The sequence below is a fragment of the Bos taurus genome, chromosome 2 (genome assembly GCF_002263795.3).
Source record: "Bos taurus isolate L1 Dominette 01449 registration number 42190680 breed Hereford chromosome 2, ARS-UCD2.0, whole genome shotgun sequence".
NCBI lineage: Eukaryota > Metazoa > Chordata > Mammalia > Artiodactyla > Bovidae > Bos > Bos taurus.
Window position 1 is genome coordinate 90,225,236 of NC_037329.1, and position 21,002 is coordinate 90,246,237.

Genomic DNA, 21,002 nt, shown 5'->3' on the forward strand with positions numbered 1-21,002 from the left:
CCACAGCTGGTACCAAAAGGACTGTGGTGGACACATGTGTATCTGTGACTGACAGTCCTTTAAGCTCTTTTGGCAGTACATTTTAAACCACAAAGAATCTTGCATAGCAGTTTGCAAAATATTTAGGTGCTTAATATACTCCTTAATGGGGGCTTCCCAGGTAGCGCTAGTAGTAAAGAACCTGCCTGCCAATGCAGGGGATGCAAGAGACTCAGGTTCAATCCTTGGGTTGAGAAGATCCCCAGGGAGAAGGAAATGGCAGTCCACTCCAGTATTCTTACCTGGAGAATCCCCATGGACAGAGGAGCCTGGCAGGCTACAGTCCATAGGGTCACACAGAGTTGGACACAACTGAAGTGACTTAGCAGGTACACATACTCCTTATTATACCACTTCTCATCTCAGTCCCTAAGGCACATCTATGAAAATCCAGAGTTCCCGCAAGAACCCAGTGTGAGAACCACTAGTACACGTAATATATAATAACCGACCTCAGGCCCCACAGGGGGGTGTGCAAGGGGAGAGCTGGGCAGGGCATGACGCTATGGCTATATTGACAGCTGAACGGTGACCCAGGCAATGGTTGGAAGGATGGGAATGAGAACTGAAAAGAAACCAAAAGCTCATATAACCAGGTCTTAAATCCCCATCTCAACCACAAGGACTGGCAGGGCCAGCAAAGATGTCCCCCTCCCCATTTGCTGCCCTCTGGGGACTTCTTTTCTACCTCAAAGCTGCCTCAAAGAAACTGCATAAAAATGTTAGGGGAGCAAGGGGTGGTTTGCTCAGGTTCAGACTCTCCTCCACAGTCTCACTCTGCCCACCCCGGGCTCAGTTTCCAACAGAGCAACCCAGGTGATGAGGACCTGGGCCGTCTTCCTGAGGCTGAAAGAGCAGCTTGGGAAGGGACATCTCCAGCAGGGTCCAGATCAACTGGGGAGAGGGAGTACATGAGGGGGATGAGATGCATAGAAACAGACAAGTTCTAGGGCCTGGAGAGAGTGGGCTGCCAGGAGGGACTCGAATCCCCCTCCCAGCGCACACGCCAGAGGCTGGATGCAACACGGAGTGAGTCATGGATAAAGTGAGGAGAAGACTTGTTACCAGAATGTGGATCACTTGCTCAGGGTCCAGTCCTTCAACTGAAACTCCATTCACTTCCACCAGTTTGTCCCCGGCGTATAACAGCCCTAGGCAAACCGGAACACAAAACAGATGGGTGCCAAATAACTCGCAAAAAGGGCGGCAGCCATCCCAACACTACTTAACAAACTCACTAACCTAAGCATGCTCTGACATCTTAAATTCTACTGTGAAACAATAGTAATAATAAACTGGTTATTTGAATTTACAAATAACCACCAAATTCAAACTGGTTATTTGAATTTACACTACCACCAAAGTACACGAGAATTGCCTTTTTCTACCTTTTCACCAACACTGGGCATTAACTAAAGGTGATACTTTTATTTTTGCTAATCTGATGTTGTAAAATGGAACTGGAACATTGGTAAGAAGATAAGACTAAAAATAAAGATGTCTATAATTTCCTTTGCTGTGCAAAAGCTTTTAAGTTTAATTAGGTCTCACTTATTTATTGTTTTTATTTCCATTACTCTAGAAGGTGGGTCACAGAGGATATTGCTGTGATTTATGTCATCAATTGTTCTACCTATGTTTTTCTCTAAAAGTTTTGTAGTTTCTGGTCTTCTTTTAGTTCTTTAATCCATTTTGAGTTTATCTCTGTGTATGGTGTGAGGAAGTGTTCTAATTTCATTCTTTTACAGGTATCTGTCCAGTTTTCCCAGCACCACTTAAATTTAAAAAATAAAAATAAAGATGTCACGGTCGTGAGTAAAGGTTAAATGAAAAGGAAATGGGGTGGGGGTATTCTTCAAAAGAGAAAGTGTAGAGAAACTTGGGGGTTAAGATTAAGCCTTGAGAATTATGAGGTAAGACAGTGGAGACAAGAAGCTTCTTGAAAATTTCAAGAAAGCTATCTTCAACAACATCAAATGTGCTAGAGAAGTAAAAATAGAACTGAGTCTTAAGGGAGGGCCAGTGGACTTAGCAACTAGGAAGTCTCTGGGTAATTTCTCTAAGAATGTTGGTGTATGAATTCTACACCAGGTTTCCGGGGTCATGAGCAGAGAGGACAAGGGACAGCAGGTAGATAACTGATGGTTTCAGAAGCACAGCAGTGAAAAGAAGGAAATTCAGTTCCCAGATAGAAAAGGCAAGCAACGACAGTCTGAAGATGTGGAAAAGCTGTGCCTTTAAGAAAGCAGAAGGACCAAGTGGAGAGTGAAAGTTGGGAATATAGAGAGAGGCAGACCTAGCCTTGAACCCTAACTCCAACTGTGAAACCTCAAGCAAGTTAGGTGGTTAATCTTTGTGAGCTTCAGTCTCCTCATCTATACAGTAGCATGATGATGCTTAGCTTGTTAGGTTTATGTGAGAATGTAAAGTGACAGAAAATTAATTTAATGCATAAAATGGAGGGACTCGGTGAGGAAGGGCAACGGGGTTGGTTTCTCTGGAATATTTCTGTCTTCCTTCTTAGTAACAAAGCAGTGGAACTTATTAAAGGCTCGACCTCACATAGGAGACAGGGGTCCCCTGTTTTCCCGGTCCCGCTTGCACACCGCTGCTCCAGCTTACCACTCCTCTCGGCCAGCCCACCATGGATGACTCTGGCCACCAGGATGTCCCCTGTCATCTCATGGCGCTTGATGGTAGCTCCCTGGGAAGAGAGTACAGTGGAACCCATTTTTTACGTAACATGACCACTTTCCTGGGGGCTTCCCTCAATGTCGTTCTGGTCTTTCAAACAAGGGAATTCATACCAACCAGGGTCATGGAGAAGGAAATGACAACCACTCCAGTATTCTTGCCTGGAGAATTCTGTGGACAGAGGCGCCTACAGGCAGGCTACAGTCCATAGGATCTCAAAGAGTCAGACAGGACTGAGTGACTATCACTCACACTCGGGGCCATATGTATACCATGTCATCAAAAAGGAAAGGCCATTTCACTCAGGTCTGCCAGAATCTCTATTCAACCACATAGACATCAAATAATATTGAGATCCTTCCAGAGATAAACAGAACTTCCACGATTCCAACCTAATCAAAGGAAATATGCTTAGAAAATCATATTAATGCCTTACTTAGCTTCCCCTTAACCGAGGAAAAAACCTAGGCAAATACATTAGAACTAGGTGAAATACATATACGTGTCACAGAGCCAAATAATAAAATAATTTCTTTTTTTCTCATAGCTGTTAAAAAAGAAAAACACTAAGCAGAAATCTTTCCTGGTGAAAACATTATAACCTGTAAAGTGCTTGAAATCACAGGCAAAATTGATTAAAATATATTTTAGCCATTATTATCATGGATTCCCTCGTGTTGCCTGAGTGCCTCACACTATAGGTGACCATAGACAAGAATATTGCCCAACAGTTATTTCAAGCTACTTATCACACTAAATTTCAAGAATCCTAAGATGAAGCAGTGATCTCTGCTAGAATCATATGAGGAAAAAGTACAACAGCACTGATTTTGACTGCTTTCCTCTGGCCAACTGAAGAAACAGAACAGACAAGCATTACAAAATTCTGTCGGCAACCATGCCTAGCTGGGAATAGGATTGCTATGATAAAGTCAGAAAGACAGGTAGGTAATCAGCAAATCAGCAGAATAGGGGAAACACATAACCCTCACCAAAAGGGAGAATAATTTGTAGCTCAAAGATATCCTTGATTGGATGGGGGAAGTTAATAGTTAAATAAAGAGAAATTATTAGTTTAAATAACACATGCATAAGGAAAACTGCCAGTGATTCTCTGTATGGCCTTTGAAACATTTTGCTTATTTTAAATTAAAGAAAATTTTTATTAAAAAAAATATTGTTTAAATAACTACTAGAGATAACTTAGCTCCCAATTAACCCTGGTGTAATCCTAAATGAAAAGATTTCCTTACCAGGGGCTGCTGGTTCTTTACCAAGCAAACAATCCTCATTGCTTCCTCACTCTCAGGGATGTTGTCTGGCAGTGGGGGAAGAAGGGGCTCAAAGTCCTTCTGAGCTACCGTGTCGTGGGCGCTGAGCAAGGCCTGGAAACAGAGAAGGAAAAGGCAAATGAACCTCACGCATAGAATGCACCCACCTAGAAGATGCTGACTCAGTACTGTGTGAGACACACGACGACAACCAACAGGGACGCGCCAGGCACAGTTCTAAGTGTTTTATGTGGATTAACTCAATCGTCACAGTAACTCTGAGGCAGGTGTGCATATATTTTTAACTTTTAAAATTTATTTTTATATAATTTTAAAGTTTACTTTCCATGTTCAGTTATTACAAAACACTGGCTGTGTTCCGTGTTTGTACAGTACATCCCTGTAGCCTGTCTCACACACAGTAGCTCACACTCCCCGCCCCCTCGCTCCTGTATTGGTCCTCCCCACTCGCACTCTACTGGTCGCTCCTAGCTTGTTCTCTGTATCTGTGAGTTTGCTCCTTTTTTGTCGTATTAGATTATTGTATTTTTTAGGTTCCCCATATAAGTGATATACAGTATGTCTTTCTCTGTATGACTTATTTCATTTGGCATAATTCCTTCAAAGTGTCCGTCCGTGTTGCTGCAAATAGCAAAATCTCATTCATTTTTATGGCTGAATGGTATTCCATTGTGTGTGTGTGTGTGTGTGTGTGTGTGTGTGTGTGTACCACATCGTCTTTATCCATTCGTCTGTTGATGGACACTTACGTTGCTTTCATACCTTGGCAACTAGTGCTGCTATGTACATTGGAGTGCTTGTATTTTTTTCAAATTAGTGTTTTTGGGGGGTATATACCCAGGAGTGGAATTGCTGAGTCAGATGGTAGCTCTATTTTTCGTTTTATGAAAAACCTCCATACAGTTTTCCATGGGGGCTGCATTAATTTACCAGGGTTCCCTTTTCTACACATCCTCATGAGGCAAGTATATTTACTGTCCCCATGTTATAGATAAGGAAACAAGGCACAGAGAGGGTAAGCAACACACAATTTATTCTTTCATTCCTGATAAAATGTATTCTGTCATGTTCTCATTTCCTGGAAACCCATGTAATCCATGATGCTCCTGTAAACTTGAACTACAAAATAATTATTGTAATAGTTTCCCCAGGCAAGGTAGAATGAGAGGCAGTAATCAAAACATCTTGCTGGTTTAATTTGTCAATGACACCTAAGATCCCATGTGAAACAGGATGAGAAAAAGCAGTCCCCTGGTTTAGGGTACGATCAGATAGTTCCGGTATGTTAAAATTTCATTTCATGGGGTGGGGAAGTAGTCATTCTACGACTCTGCTTGAGACTGGTGGACAGAACTCTGTTGGAACTCAGAGAAAATTCTGTAGGCTTATCTTGTGAAATAAAACTTTTTGACTCAAAAATTCCATTGCTCCAGATGCAGATATTCTCTTAAAGTTCTAATTTGTTGATAAATTGGTCTCAAAACCTGTAAGGTAGGGTTCTGTTCTGCAATCAAATGTTCTTTATATACCCCCTCATAGAGCTATTCATTATTATACTGTTTTTTCCAAATACCTTCATACACTTTATCTCTGAAACTTAAAATATTTCCCAGTTGGAAAGGATGTATGGTGCCTTAATTGTCCCCCAGAATTTTAGAGGAATGGTGGCTTTTCAGGGGGAAAACAAGATGCCATGGGAAGTCCTGAATGCCTCCATATAAATAGAGCCGGCTTGGCTCCATAACCAATGAGATTAAGTCGCCCATCAGTCACATCTGAGTCCCACATCTTTCAGTATAATCTGTTGGTTACCCACATACAGTAAAAGAACATCTATTCCAAGAGCACATCTTTATTTCTTCTTCCCAACTCTGTCAATGTGCTGGATGGTTATACCTTGTCAATTTTAGCAAGCACTTGCCTTAAAGTGTGGAGCCTGGAGGATCTGTCTTAGCTCTTGGATCTCAGGGGACTTGGGGGTTTCGCGTAGTATCTTCACTACCTGGTTGGTGGGAAAACATACATGTGAATTTTTAATAATCTTTATCACCTAGTTAACATCACCCAGGTTGGATAACAGGTATATTGACATGATATTTACCTAAGAAAAGCTGTTACTAAAGCCTTCTTCTTCACCTTTAAAGTCAGGTGAAATTAGCATTTTTTCCTTATTCACTAAACTTCATTACAGCCGATAGAATCCAAGACTGGGGATAGATCTAAACCACAGTGCCCTTGTCCTGGCACCTCACAGACTTGGGGGAAGGACTAACTTAATCGTGTAAGATCATATGTGCCAAGGCAGTTTCCCTCAGTGCCTCTAAAGTGACTGTTTGCTCATGTGAATGCTTTATGGGCAAGTTAAGATATCTGGGTTCTCCAGGTACAGGCTCAGTTACCTGGAAAACCAAGTAGCTTTAATCCCATGGGATGTTCCATTTTTCAACTAAAAAACGAAACGGTAATTTGTATTTTAAGGCTTTTATTTGATTAGTAATTTTAATGTTTGTTGCAACAATAAAAAAGTGTTAGAATAAATTCTGATCCCTTTGCTTTGGTTTAAGTGTAGACCTGGCTTCTGATAGAACATAAGAGCTTTCAAGAATTTAACTCTGTAAATCCTCACCAGTCAAGCAACATCACATCCAGTCAAATGAAAACAAGAGGTTTAGCAAACTTCACCTCCACTCACTAGGGTTACAGCTGAATAAAATCACATGTATGTGTTTCCCCATGGATAGCTAAGAACAATTTGAGTTGTTGATTACTGGAGTTTTGGCTGTAAGGCTTTATTTTTTTTCTTTTTAAAAGTTTCTATTAATGTGGTTTGGACAATAAATAAAAATAAAATGGATTATATTTATGCATCCAAATATTGGGCTTCCATGGTGGCTCAGATGGTAAAGAATCCACTTGCAAGGCGGGAAACCCAGGTTTGATCCCTGGGTGGAGAAGGTCTCCTGGAGGAGGGCATGGCAACTCCAGTATTCTTGCCTGGAGAATCCCCATGAACACAGGAGCCAGGTGGACTATGGTACATGGGGTTGCAAAGATTCAGACATGACTGAGTGGCTTTCATTTTTCAACAAATATGTATTGAACATTTACTATGTGCTAGGTATTGTTTTTTGTTTGTTTGTTTTTAAATATGTATGTATTTATTTACTTGGTTGTGCTGGGCCTGTCATAGCGCTTGAAATCTTTGATTTTTTTTCTGAAATGCAGGATCTAGTTCCCTGACGAGAGATCGAACCCTGGTCCCCTGCTTTGGGAGGGCAGAGTCTTAGCCACTGGACCACCAGGGAAGTCCCTAGACACTGTTTTAAGTGATGCAAATACAGCTGTGAATAGGCAGACACAAACCCCCACACTCATAGAATTTACATTTTTGTTAGGAGCCACAGAAAAGAAGTAAAATGTGTAAATAAAAAAAAGAATAGTTTTATTTGATGATGAAAAGAATTAAGAAGAAAAATAAAACAAGGAAGGTGGATAGAGAGTGCTATGAGGGGATTGCAGTTTTAGATGGGGTGACCAGAGAAAGTCTCTGTGAGAAGCTGACGTTTCAGTGGAAACTGGAAGGAGATGTAGAAGCATATCATGTGGATATATAGGCAAGAGCATTACTGATGTAGGGGATAGCAAATGCAAAGGGCCTGCAGCAGGAACATGTCTGATTCAAACATCCACAAGCGGTTCATGAGTCTGAAGCAGAGTGAATAAGGGAGAGGGTGGTAAGTCAACATCCAAGAGAGGTAGCACTATGTTTGCCTATATGATAGCTTTGATGTTTACTCTGAGATAAGAAGTTGTAGAAGAGTTTGAGCAGGGAAGTGACACATTTTGACACATCTTTAATTCAGAATGTCTTAATGGCTGCCATGACAGGAATAGATAGGGAGCAAGAGTAGAAGGAGACGACCAGGCAGGATGCTACATTGCAATTATCCATGTAAGAGAAAATGATGGCTATATGCAGTGATGCAGCAGAGGTGGTGTAGCTCAGCGTATTTTGAAGCCAGAGCTGAAGGACTGGGTGTGGGTATGAGAGAAAGAGAAAGTCAAAGATGATCCCAAAGATGTTGGTTTAAGCACCACAAAAACAAAAATTGTGCTCAGTCATGTCTGACTCTTTGCAACCCCATGGACTGCAGACCACCAGGCTCCTCTGTCGATGGAATGTTTCCAGGCAAGAATACTGGAGAGGGCTGCATTTCCTACTCCAGAGGATCTTCCCAACACAGGGATCGAACCCACAACTTTGTGCCTCCTGCATTGGCAGGAAGCTTCTTTACCACTAGCGCCACCTGGGAAGCCCCATGCAAGAACAAAAATAGATAGAAAAGGCTGGAGGAGGAGCAGCTTTGGGGTGGGGATGATCAGGAGCTCAGTTTGGGACCTGTTAAACTGGAGGGTCCATTAAACAGTAAAATGGGCAGGAGGCAGTGGATATAAGAGTATAATTTAGCGGAGAAGTCCAGACTGGAGAAGTAAAATTGGAGATCATTAGCAGAAAAACAGGAGAAGGCAATGGCACCCCACTCCAGTACGTTTGCCTAGAAAATCCCATGGACGGAGGAGCCTGGTAGGCTGAAGTCCAAGGGGTCGCTAGAGTCGGACATGACTAAGCGACTTCACTTTCACTTTTCACTTTCATGCATTGGAGAAGGAAATGGCAACCCACTCCAGTGTTCTTGCCTGGAGAATCCCAGGAACGGGAAGCCTGGTGGGCTGCCGTCTATGGGGTCGCACGGGGTCGCACAGAGTCGGACACGACTGAGGCGACGCAGCAGCAGCAGCAGCAGCATAACTGAGTCGAATATTTAGGGAAAAAGAGAAAAACAGACACATTTCTCTAGAAATGTGTTTTGTTTTAATTTGGGGAGGCAGGAGGCCAATTGTCTTTCTTCTTTTAAAGCTCAATTAGAAGCAAGGATTAGATGCATAGTCACCAATTAAATATTTAGAGCATTTAAACTAGCACTATGAGAAAATGGCATCATGTTTAAACTACTATTCTCTGGATGAAAGAAAGCACCTCACCTCACAGGATAACGCCTGTGCATGGGGTGTGGCAGGAACGAGCTTCTTCTCTTTGAATTCCTGGAGGCTGTCATAAACCTGCAGAGGGGCAGCAAGGAGAGAATGATGTACTGAACAAAGGTTTGCCAAGGGGAGAAGCAGCCTGGGCAACGGTGCCAGCAGGTAGGCAGCCTGTGTGCCAACCTTTAATAAGGCTTGTTAGGTTGCCAGAACTTTTTCACCTTATAATTAGAAGCTTGTACCCTTTGACCAACATCTCCCCATTTCCTCCATCCCCCAGCTCCTGGCAACCACTAATCTCTCTGTCTCTATGAGCTCCACATTTTTAGATTCCACATACAAGTGAGATGACATGATATTTGTCTTTCTCTGACTTATTGCACTTAACATATTGCCTTGAGATCCACCCATGCTGTCCCAAAAAAGGAAGATTTCCTCCTTTTATGGGTGAATAATATTCCATTGGACATCCCATTTCTGAGGATATTGTAAAATGAAATCATTATCTCAAAAACGTATCTGCACCCCATGTTCACTGAGGCTTTATTCATAATAGTCAAGGGCTTCTCAAGTGGCATTAGTGGTAAAGAACTCATCTGCCAATGCAGGAGATATAAGAGACCTGGGTTCGATCCCTGGGTTGGGAAGATCCCCTGGAAAAGGAAATGGCAACCCACTCCAGGATTCTTGCCTGAAGAATCCCATGGATAGAGGAGCCTGGCAGGCTACCGCCCATGGAGTCACAAAGAGTTGGACATAACTGCGTGACTTAGCAAGTACACAAAAGCCAAAACATGGGGGAAAAGAATCTGTGTCCAGCAATGGATAAAGAAATCAGGTATTTTAAAGCCAGTGCTGTAAGGAGTACTTCTGTGTTCACACTAAATACATTGACACCTCTTTTAAAAATATTAATATGCACCATAAGGCTGACCACATTTCACACCTAAGTGAAGGAAACACATCCCCCAAAAATAACTTCAAAAGGATCTTTCTTGATAATAACATTTGTTTAAAAGAACAAAATTTTAGTCAGATAGTAGACACTATTGTATAGTGTGAAATTTCAGCCAACTTATAAAAGAGAGCTTCAGAGTAAGAAAAACTTAAGATACCTAAACAGAACTGTGGACATTTCATTTCCTAATTTATAAAAACAAAGAGGAATGATATTTTAAAGCCTTTTTATTTGTCCTGAGTTGACCTCAAGGACAAAGGGTTATGGACAGCTGCTGGGGTTGCTGATGGCCATTTTCAGTGGCTGCTTTGTGATCCTGGGGCCCCTGGAAGAGAGGAAGGTGAGGGCAGAAAAGAGAGGAGCTGCTATATTCTTTTCCACTCAAGTAATTTCCTTCCTGAACTTGGGGTTGTGTAGGTCTTCCTTGAACTTTTTCCCTGTTGAGATTTCCCGCCATGTGACAGGCGACATTGCTGGATGAGCAGGTGCCACTCCCAAGGCCATGGCTTCAGAACAGTGGCGCACTCACCTTGAGCAGAGCCTGCAGCCACGGGGAGTGGAGGAGGTCATACAGGAGGCACACTCCGTTAACGTCTCGGCTGTAGAACAGGTTCAGCTCCTGTAGCACGAGCCTCAGGAGGTGCGAGATCCCTAGGAACAGGAGAGGGCAGAGATGGAGTGGCAGATGAGGGCAGAAAGAAGGGCAGGTGTAACAGGAAGGACAATTCAGACCATGAGGAGGCTCCAGGGGCTCAAAAGGAGAGGAGTGGACACTGCATTTAAAGCCGAAAGATCTACCTTCTGGCTCTGTTATCACTGTGTGTGCTTCAGAAAACCATCCAACTCTCTGGGAACTAGTTCCTTATAGAAAATGAGGGTATACTTGCTTTGCTATAGAGTTCTTGCTAACATTAGATGAACTAATAGATCACAATATACAGATGAAAAATTTTATGAGAGCAGTATTGCTTTCCCCTCCTCAGTCCTAACAGCCTCTGGTTTATTCCAAAATTATATAGTTGTTTTCTGGATCCTTCAAATATGCAGTCATCTGTATTTACCCTTTATGAAAATTCTTACTGAAAAACTCTCCCAACAGGCTCTTAGAAAATATTTACTCATGTATGTGCCTGCGCTGGGTCTTAATTGTGACACGCAGGCTCTTTCAGTTGCAGCTTGCGGAATCTTTAGCTGCAACATATGAGAGCTCCCCGACCAGGGATCGAACCTAGGCCTCCTGCTTCTGGAGTGAGGAGCCTTAGCCACTGTAGCACCAGGAAAGTCTCTCCCAGTAAAAAGGCTTTTAATACAAACCTCAGGGTTCCACTATTAAAAGGACTGGACAGATTTTAGCAAATGGTTGTTTTTATAAGTGTTTTCATAGAAATCCTATTTGTTGCAATGACATTCTGAATGTGAACAAGTTGCAAAGTTCTAAATAGAAGTAAAACATTGTGGGATAGGAAAAAAAGATTCCTCATCTACTGTATCGATTTCTTTCCTTTCTGCCTTAAAAATTGCTTGGACATATCACTAATAGATGCAACAGTACACTTCAGAGTGTATAACAAGTTCCATATAGAAATCAGAATAAATCTATCAGAATTTCTGCCCCTAAATTGGATCACATGTTTAGAGTGATACTGAAAGGCCTTTCTGGTCTAGAAAAGGAACTTGGCACCACATACCGTTCTCCGGATTGGTTCCCGTAGAGAGCTTCTCCTCCTTCTTGTCTTTTTCATCTGGAAGATCTGATCCTTTGTCTGACTGTATCATCCTCCTTGCCCAAGATTTCAGAGGGGATTCAGAGCTAGGGAACAGATCAACAAACAGCACACAGCTCATCCAGTCACACTGGCCCCATAGCTCTTAGTACATATAAAGGCATATATTTTCAACTAGCAATAGTCCAACTGAGCAAGTTGGACTCTGTGCTACATACACACCAGGATCCACATCAGATAAAATGGTCCTGGGTCCTGCCCAGTGGTACTTCCTCTCTAAATTCACCACCACCAGCTGTGTGGACAAGAAAACTCACAAAACATTCCTTCTATCCCCTCTTTTTTATTTTCATTTATTTTTAAATAAATACTTTGATACTTTATTTTTAATGTGTTTATTTATTTATTTGGCTGTGCTGGGTCTTAGTTGCAGCGTGTGGTATCTAGTTCCCTGACCAGGGATTGAGCCTGGGTCACCTGCATTGGGAGTATGGAGTCTTAGCCACTGGACCACAAGGGAAGCCCCTGTTCCCCTCTTTTTTTAAACAAAGGACCAAGTTATATTTGTTTATTTTCCACCTCTTTGCCTTGTTGATTTTACCACCATTCTGAGCTTGGAAGGGCCTTCTCTGGCCTGACTCCATCTAGCCTGTCGATCTGGCCCTGTTCCCTTTCATTACACCAATGGCACTGGTCACAGTTGCAAAACTTATGGATTACTGCTGAAAATACCATTAGAGTTTATTTTATATATTGCTATAAGTAGGTTTAAAGAAACAGAAACTCCAAACAATAGTGGCTGAACAGAGTAGAAGTTCATATCTTGCTCGTGTAAGAGTCCAGAGGCAGAGACATCCCAGGGCTAGTAGGGCTGCCCCACTCCTGAAGTTGTAAGAGAATAGGCTCCTTCCAGCCCACAGTTCTGCCTCCTCAGGATGCAGTGTGATTCTCATCTTCCTGCTCTAAGATGGTGGCTGGATCTCCAGCCCTCAGGCCTACATTTCAGCCAGCAGGACGAGGATCAAGAAAATGAGGGCAAAGCAGACATGCTCCCTGCTCTTTGAGTTAGTTTGACAGAGAGAAGTTACCCTACATGATGGGAAATCACTTCAGGCCCTGTAAACTTCCAAATGTCCCACTGGACTCTCACGTTGCTGAGAAAAACGAAACAAAAAACTTATAATTATCTGACCCCAGGTGGTGCTAATGGTAAAGAACCCACCTGCAAATGTAGGAGACATAAGAGACCTGTGTTCAATCGCTGGGTAGGGAAGATCCCCTGGAGAAGGAAATGGCACCCACTCCAGTATTCTTGCCTGGAGAATCCCATGGACAGAGGAGCCTGGCGGGCTATAGTCCATAGGATCACAAAGAGTCAGACACGGCTGAAGCGACTTAGCACACAAACACCAAAACTCAACTTCTCTTTATAAACACAAAGTATTTTTGCACAGTTTTAATGTACATTGAATTTTCTGGAATGTTACTACCATAACTGAAGAATGAATTTACTCCGTTTTGCTTGGACTTTATCAAGCCCACCATTTCAGAAAAACCATGTCATTGATAGTAAAGCTGCTTACAGTATATAACACACACTGCAACACACCAGGCTGCGGCTGTGTCTGTCTGCATTCAAAGCCGCTGATTCCCTAGAGAATTCTTTTATAGGTGCAAACGTGTTACTTCATTATATCTTTTGGTATAATGATATCCCATTTTATACATTGTAATAGTATCTTACCAGCCACATAATTTACTTAATTAAATAGAAATTAAGTAATTAGTAAATTACTAATTAACAGAAATTTACTTAATTTCTCTTTCTCATTATTACTAGGATTTTGTTTGTTTGTTTGTTTCATGTAAGTAAGTGCATTAGTCTGGGCTTCCCCAGAATCAAACACCGAGCAAGGATTCTAGTGAGGTGATTTGCTTGGAAGGTGATCCAGAACATTAGTAGGGGAGTGGGGTATTAAGACAGGGCAAGGGCGGAAAGACAGTAAAAGGTGTTATCAAGCAAGAAGCTGCTCTGGGTACTGTGGTGCTTAACCCATGGAGAAACAAGGGGCAGGGAGTGGGGTTATTCATCCCAATGCTGCCAGATACTGGTGGAGGGCTTTCCCCAGAAAACATTACTTCTGGGCCTTCCAGCCTGCTTCATGTGTGCATTCACAGAGTGTGGACGTAGAATACACCAAAAGGGACAAGGTAGGGCACTGATAGTACTTGTTACAGGAGGATAATAATGAATAAATCGGGAATTTTTTTAAAAGGAGCATTTCGCATTAGTTGTTAAGGACATGGGTATTGAATCGGATGAGGCTGAGACCACTGTCTAGAATCTAGACAGACTGTGGTGTTGACTCAGGGAGGATGTCTAGGAAAAGACAGATCATCATGTAGTCTCTCAATTCTAAGGCAGTGAGAAGAGCAAAGCAGAAAGCTGTTACGAAATCTTACACATTCTTGCCCAGTCACATTGAAGTTTTCTAGTTTGCTAGATTCTGCCAAAACTTGACATCATAAACTTTTGCCCTGCCCAGCACCACCCATCCTACCCAGCCCCAATTCAGTTTAAATCCTCCCTTGTTCCTGCATTCCAATTTTTGAGCCTCTATTGAATCATTTAGCACAACAGTTGCTTATACGACTCATCTTCCTCCCTGGAGGGGAGCACTACCAAGGTAGCATTTGAAAAGGGAGATGGGGTGTCTGCCAGACAAAATTCAAAGCAAAGAGATGAGTCTAACACCAAGCCATCATACTTGGGCAACTTCTTAAAATGCTTCTCACAAATTGTATGTTCTTGGTGAGGCAGTATGAATCAGACAATGATGCTATGTGTGCATTGTGGGCGAGCCATAGTTCTTCCATATTTAATGCCCAGATGACAGTGTGCCCTACCAGGCCTATCCATGCAGCATATGGGACACTGGAGACTGTAGACTCCTGAGATGAAACTGTGAGAGAAACTTACAGACTGTGGTTTCTATGTGCGTGTGTGCTAAGTCCCATCAGTCATGTCTGACTCTTTGCAACCCCATGGCCTGTAGCCCACCAGGTTCCTCTGTCCGTGGGATTGTCCAGGCAAGGATACTGTAGGGGTTGCCACGCCCTCCTCCAGGGGATCTTCCTGACCCAGGGGCGAACCTGAGTCTCTTTTGTCTCCTACATTGGCAGGCGGGTTCTTTACCACTAGTGCCACCTGGGAAGCCCAAACATTATCTGACATTGTTGTTCAGTTGCTAAGTCATGTCTGACTCCTGTGTGACCCCATGGACTGTAGTCCACCAGGCTCCTCTGTTCATGGGATTTCCCGGACAAGAATATTGGAGTGGGTTGCCATTTCCTTCTCCAGGCGATCTTCCTGACCCAGGGTTCAAACTCATGTCTCTTGCATTGGCAGGCAGATTCTTTACCACTGAGCCACCTGAGAAGCCTTAATAGAAGGTTTCTATGCTGCTGCTAAGTCGCTTCAGTCGTGTCCGACTCTGTGCGACCCTGTAGATGGCAGCCCACCAGGCTCCCCCGTCCCTGGGATTCTCCAGGCAAGAACACTGGAGTGGATTGCCATTTCCTTCTCCAATGCATGAAAGTGAAAAGTGAAAGTGAAGTCGCTCAGTCGTGTCTGACTCTTAGCAACGCCATGGACTGCAGCCCACCAGGCTCCTCCGTCCATGGGATTTTCCAGGCAAGAGTACTGGAGTGGGGTGCCATTGCCTTCTCCGAGAAGGTTTCTATAGTGAGTTCTAATTATCAAAGTGTGTATGTGCTCAGTCACTCAGTCACATCTGACTCGTGGCAACCACAAGGACTGCCGTCTGCCAGGCTCCTCTGTCCATGGGATTTTCCCAGCAAGAATATTGACTTCAGCCTCATTCCTTGTCAAAACTTGGATCGAGGCTGACGATCCTTGAGGCAAACAAATGCAATCTTACAGATAAGGAATCTGACACTCAGTGGGGTATTCAGTAGATTTCACAAGTAGTAAGGACAAATGTTTTCCTCCTTTTTTTTTCCATATTTAGCCCTGAAACATGGTAGTCCCTGGCAAAAGATTGTGATGTCCTTTCCTTGCCTGCCTTTTTATGACCGTCAGCTGAGACTTAATCTATTTCTGTCTTGAGGATGAGAATTCTTGATTGAGACTGTAGTAGCCAATCATAGGCAATCCTGAGCTAAGTAACACAGGAAGCATGGCCAATTCTTATTATTAACTTAGAAGCTGCATTAGTGTTATTGACACCTAAGAAATTTGCCCTAATGTTATTTTAAAAATCAGTATATGTGAACTTTTAAAAATATAGTGATTATTAAATGCCACAATCCTTACCCATATTATGCTTATTTTTCAAAACAATGCTTTCTACTAGACAAAGCTGAAAAAGCACTTTAAACTTAACGATGAGAAACAGCCTGTACAAAAATGGCTGGCTTCCTCTGGGTCAAAAGGCTGTTGACTGGGACTAAGACAAATGTTCAGCTTTACTTAGGCTCCACAGCAATTTATTATTTCATACTTAAGAAAGGGTTTCTCAAAGCAAAACCTGCTCTTTCAAAATCAAAAAATTCTCCATGCAACTAAAGCATTCATGCATCGATGCAACTAAAGCATTCAAATATTACTCACAATTTTTAGCTCTTAAAAATTGACAGAGGGCAGACATTTGTATTAATAGATTTCTTCTGGTAACTGGGGGTCATCTGGAAGGGTCTCTTACCTGCAAGACTGCAAACATGTAACGCTGCTCCTATGCAGAGAAAAGCTTTAGCAGGAAATACCAGTGGGCTATTAGGTACCAAAGTCACCTCACTGTTCTAGATAAAATCTCGGTGCATCCTCTTTGATCTAATCCACGGAAGCCTAACCCCGCCTCACCACTAAATTACACTTAAGCCTCCCCTGTTACAAATCTTCCTACGTGTTCCTAGCACTGGTTTCTTGCACTGGATCTGTAAAGTCCAACATATCATTTTCAAACCTTCGCTTTAGTATTTTCTGATGGCCAGCACATAGTAACCAAAAAAAGATGAATATTTTTGTTGACTATTTCAGGAAAAGACACCCCATGATAGACAATAGCATCTTTATTGAAATCTAAGGAAAAAACTGATACTTGAGAGTAAGCTGACTTACTAATCTCATTTTCTCACATTATGGTGAGGAAACAAATGGAAGACTCTTCATCCAGTAATAATGAGACTGATACATGATTTCCTTCTGGAAGTTCAGTTCAGTTCAGTTCAGTCACTCAGTTGTCTCCAACTCTTTGCAACCCCATGGACTATAGCACACCAGGTCTCCCTGTCCATTACCAACTGCTATAGCTGCTCAAACTCATGTCCATCGATTGGTGATGCCATCCAACCATCATCTCACCTTCAATCTCTTCCAGCATCAGGGTCTTTTCCAAGGAGTCAGTTCTTTGCATCAGGTAGCCAAAGTATTGGAGCTTCAGCTTCATCATCAGTCCTTCCAATGAATATTCAGGGCTGATTTCCTTTAGGAGTGACTGGTTTGATCTCATGGCACTCCCAGGGACTCTCAAGAGTCTTCTCCAACACAACAGTTCAAAAACATCAGTTCTTCTGCACTCAGCTTTCTTTATAGTCCAACTCTCACATCCATATTTGACTACTGGAAAAACCATAGCCTTGACTAGACAGACCTTTGTTGGCAAAGTAACGTCTCTGCTTTTTAATATGCTATCTAGGTTGGTCATAGCTTTTCTTCCAAAGAGCAAGGGTCTTTTAATTTCATGGCTGCAGTCACCATCTGCAGTGATTTTGGAGTCCAAGAAAATAAAGTCTGTCATTGTTTCCATTGTTTCCCCATTTGCCATGAATAGGAATAGGAGTACGTCAAGGCTGTGTATATTGTCACCCTGCTTATTTAACTTATATGCAGAGTACATCATGAGAAACGCTGAACTGGAAGAAACACAAGCTGGAATCAAGATTGCCGGGAGAAATATCAATAACCTCAGATATGCAGATGACACCACCCTTATGGCAGAAAGTGAAGAGGAACTAAAAAGCCTCTTGATGAAAGTGAAAGTGGAGAGTGAAAAAGTTGGCTTAAAGCTCAACATTCAGAAAACGAAGATCATGGCATCTGGTCCCATCACTTCATGGGAAATAGATGGGGAAACAGTGGAAACAGTATCAGACCTTATTTTTTTGGGCTCCAAAATCACTGCAGATGATGACTGCAGCCATGAAATTAAAAGACGCTTACTCCTTGGAAGGAAAGTTATGACCAAACTAGACAGCATATTCAAAAGCAGAGACATGACTTTGTCAACAAAGGTTCGTCTAGTCAAGGCTATGGTTTTTCCTGTGGTCATGTATGAATGTGAGAGTTGGACTGTGAAGAAGGCTGAGCTCTGAAGAATTGATGCTTTTGAACTGTGGTGTTGGAGAAGACTCTTGAGAGTCCCTTGGACTGCAAGGAGATCCAACCAGTCCATTCTGAAGATCAGCCCTGGGATTTCTTTGGAAGGAATGATGCTACAGCTGAAACTCCAGTACTTTGGCCACCTCATGCGAAGAGTTGACTCATTGGAAAAGACTGTGATGCTGGGAGGGATTGGCGGCAGGAGGAGAAGGGGACGACAGAGGATATGGCTGGATGGCATCACTGACTCGATGGACATGAGTCTGGGTGAACTCCGGGAGTTGGTGATGGACAGGGAGGCCTGGCGTGCTGTGATTCATGGGGTCACAAAGAGTCAGACACGACTGAGCAACTGAACTGAACTGAACTGATGGGATGCCATGATGGGACCAGATGCCATCTTAGTTTTCCGAATGTTGACTTCTAAGCCAATTTTTTCACTCTCCTCTTTCACTTTCATCAAGAGGCTCTTTAGTTCTTCTTCAGTTTCCGCCACAAGGGTAGTGTCATCTGCATATCTGAGGTTATTGATATTTCTCCCGTATATCTTGATTCCAGCTTGTGCTTCACCCAGCCTAGCATTTTGTATGATGTACTCTGCATATAAGTTAAATAAGCAGGGTGACTACATACAGCCTTGATGTACTCCTTTCCTGACTTGGAACCAGTCTCTTGTTCCATGTTCAGTTCTAACTGTAGCTTCCTGACCTGCATGCAGATTTTTCAGGAGGCAAGTCAGGTGGTCTGGTACTCCCATCTCTTTCAGAATTTTCTAGTTTGTTGTGATCCACACAGTGAAAGGCTTTGGCATAGTCAATAAAGTAGATATTTTTCTGGAACTCTTGCTTTTTCGATAATCCAACGGATATTGGCAATTTGATCTCTGGTTTCTTTGCCTTTTCTAAATCCAGCTTGAACATCTGGAAGTTCACGGTTCATGTACTGTTGAAGCCTGGCTTGGAGAATTTTGAGCATTACTTTGCTAGCTTGTGAGATGAGTGCAATTGTGCGGTAGTTTGAACATTCTTTGGCATTGCCTTTGGACTGGAATGAAAACTGACCTTTTCCAGTCCTGTGGCCACTGCTGAGTTTTCCAAATTTGCTGGCATATTGAGTACAGTGCTTTCACAGCATCATCTTTTAGGATTTGAAATAGCTCAACTGAAATTCCATCACTTCCACTAGCTTTGTTCATAGTGATGCTTCCTAAGGCCCACTTGACTTCACATTCTAGGATGTATGGCTCTAGATAAGTAATCACAAAGTCATGGTTACCTGGGTCGTGAAGGTCTTTTGGATAATTCTTCTGTGTATTCTTGCCACTTCTTCTTAATATCTTCGGTTAGGCCCATACCATTTCTGTCCTTTATTGTGCCCATCTTGGCAAGAAATGTTCCCTTGGTATCTCTAATTTTCTTGAAGAGATCTCTAGTCCTTCCCCTTCTATTGTTTTCCTCTATTTCTTTGCATTGATCACTGAAGAAGGCTCTCTTCTCTCTCCTCGCTATTCTTTGGAATTCTGCATTCAGATGCTTATATCTTTCCTTTTTTCCTTTGCTTTTAGCTTCTCTTCTTTTCTCAGCTATTTGTAAGGCCTCCTCGGACAACTACTTTGCCTTTTTGCATTTCTTTTTCATGGGGATGTTCCTGATCACTGCCTCGTGTACAATGTCACAAACCTCTGTCCATAGTTCTTCAGGCTGTCTATCAGATCTATTTCCTGGAATCTATTTGTCACTTCCACTGTATAATCGTAAGGAATTTGATTTAGGCCATATCTGCATGGTCCAGTGGTTTTCCCTACTTTCTTCAATTTAAGTCTGAATTTGGCCATAAGGAGTTCATGATCTGAGCCAGTCAGCTCCCAGTCTTGTTTTTGCTGACTGTATAGAGCTTCTCCATCTTTGGCTGCAAAGAATATAATCAATCTGATTTCGGTGTTGACCATCTAGTGACGTCCATGTGTAGAGTTGTCTCTTGTATTATTGGAAGACGGTGTTTGCCATGACCAGTTGTGTTCTCTTGGCAAAACTCTGTTAGCCTTTGACCTGCTTCACTTTGTACTCCAAGGCTAAATTGGCCTATTACTCCAGGTATTTCTTGCCTTCCTACTTTTGCATTCCAGTCCCCTATAATGAAAAGGACATCATTTTGGGGTGTTAGTTCTAGAAGGTCTTGTAGGTCTTCAGAGAACCGTTCAACTCCAGCTTCTTCAGCATTACTGGTTGGGGCATAGACTTGGATTACTGTGAATGGTTTGCCTTGGTAATGAACAGAGATCATTCTGTCGTTTTTGAGATTGCATCCAAGTACTGCATTTCAGACTCTTTTGTTGACTATGATGGCTACTCCATTTTTCTAAGGGATTCTTGCCCACAGTAGTAGATATAATGGTCATTTTAGTTAAATTTGCTCATTCCGGTCCATTTTAGTTCACTGATTCCTAGAATGTTGACGTTCACTCTTGCCATCTCCTGTTTGACCACTTCCAATTTACCTTGATTCATGGACCTAACATTCCAGGTTCCTATGCAATATTGTTCTTTACAGCATTGGACTTTACTTCCATCACTTTACATACACAACTGGGCGTTGTTTTTGCTTTGTCTCTGTCTCTTCATTCTTTCTGGAGTTATTCCTCCACTCTTCTCCAGAACGTATTGAGCACCTACTGACTGGGGGAGTTCATCTTTCAGTGTCCTATCTTTTTGCCTCTTCAAACTGTTCATGGAAGGTCCCCTACTAAGTGACTGTTCTGATCCTAACAGTCCATTCTCTATCTCAGGTGGGAGCTACCTCTTTTTCGAAATTTTCAGGGAGGTGACAGCTGGAAGAATATTTGGAAGCAGGAT

At 42.5% G+C, this 21,002-nt stretch overlaps 1 protein-coding gene across 1 annotated transcript in view; it reads right to left on the minus strand.

Moving 5' to 3' along the window:
• MPP4 (MAGUK p55 scaffold protein 4) overlaps window positions 1-12,054 on the minus strand; it is a 41,173-nt gene extending 29,119 nt beyond the window's left edge. The window contains exons 1-7 of the mRNA XM_024981291.2: window positions 11,715-12,054; window positions 10,556-10,677; window positions 9,069-9,146; window positions 5,947-6,027; window positions 3,987-4,118; window positions 2,662-2,743; window positions 1,105-1,190 (exon numbers count right to left, since the gene is read on the minus strand). Coding sequence (XP_024837059.2) covers window positions 1,105-1,190; window positions 2,662-2,743; window positions 3,987-4,118; window positions 5,947-6,027; window positions 9,069-9,146; window positions 10,556-10,677; window positions 11,715-11,871 — 738 coding nt within the window. The 5' untranslated portion in view covers window positions 11,872-12,054. The remainder of the gene's footprint in view (window positions 1-1,104; window positions 1,191-2,661; window positions 2,744-3,986; window positions 4,119-5,946; window positions 6,028-9,068; window positions 9,147-10,555; window positions 10,678-11,714) is intronic.
• Window positions 12,055-21,002: the final 8,948 nt, after the last annotated feature.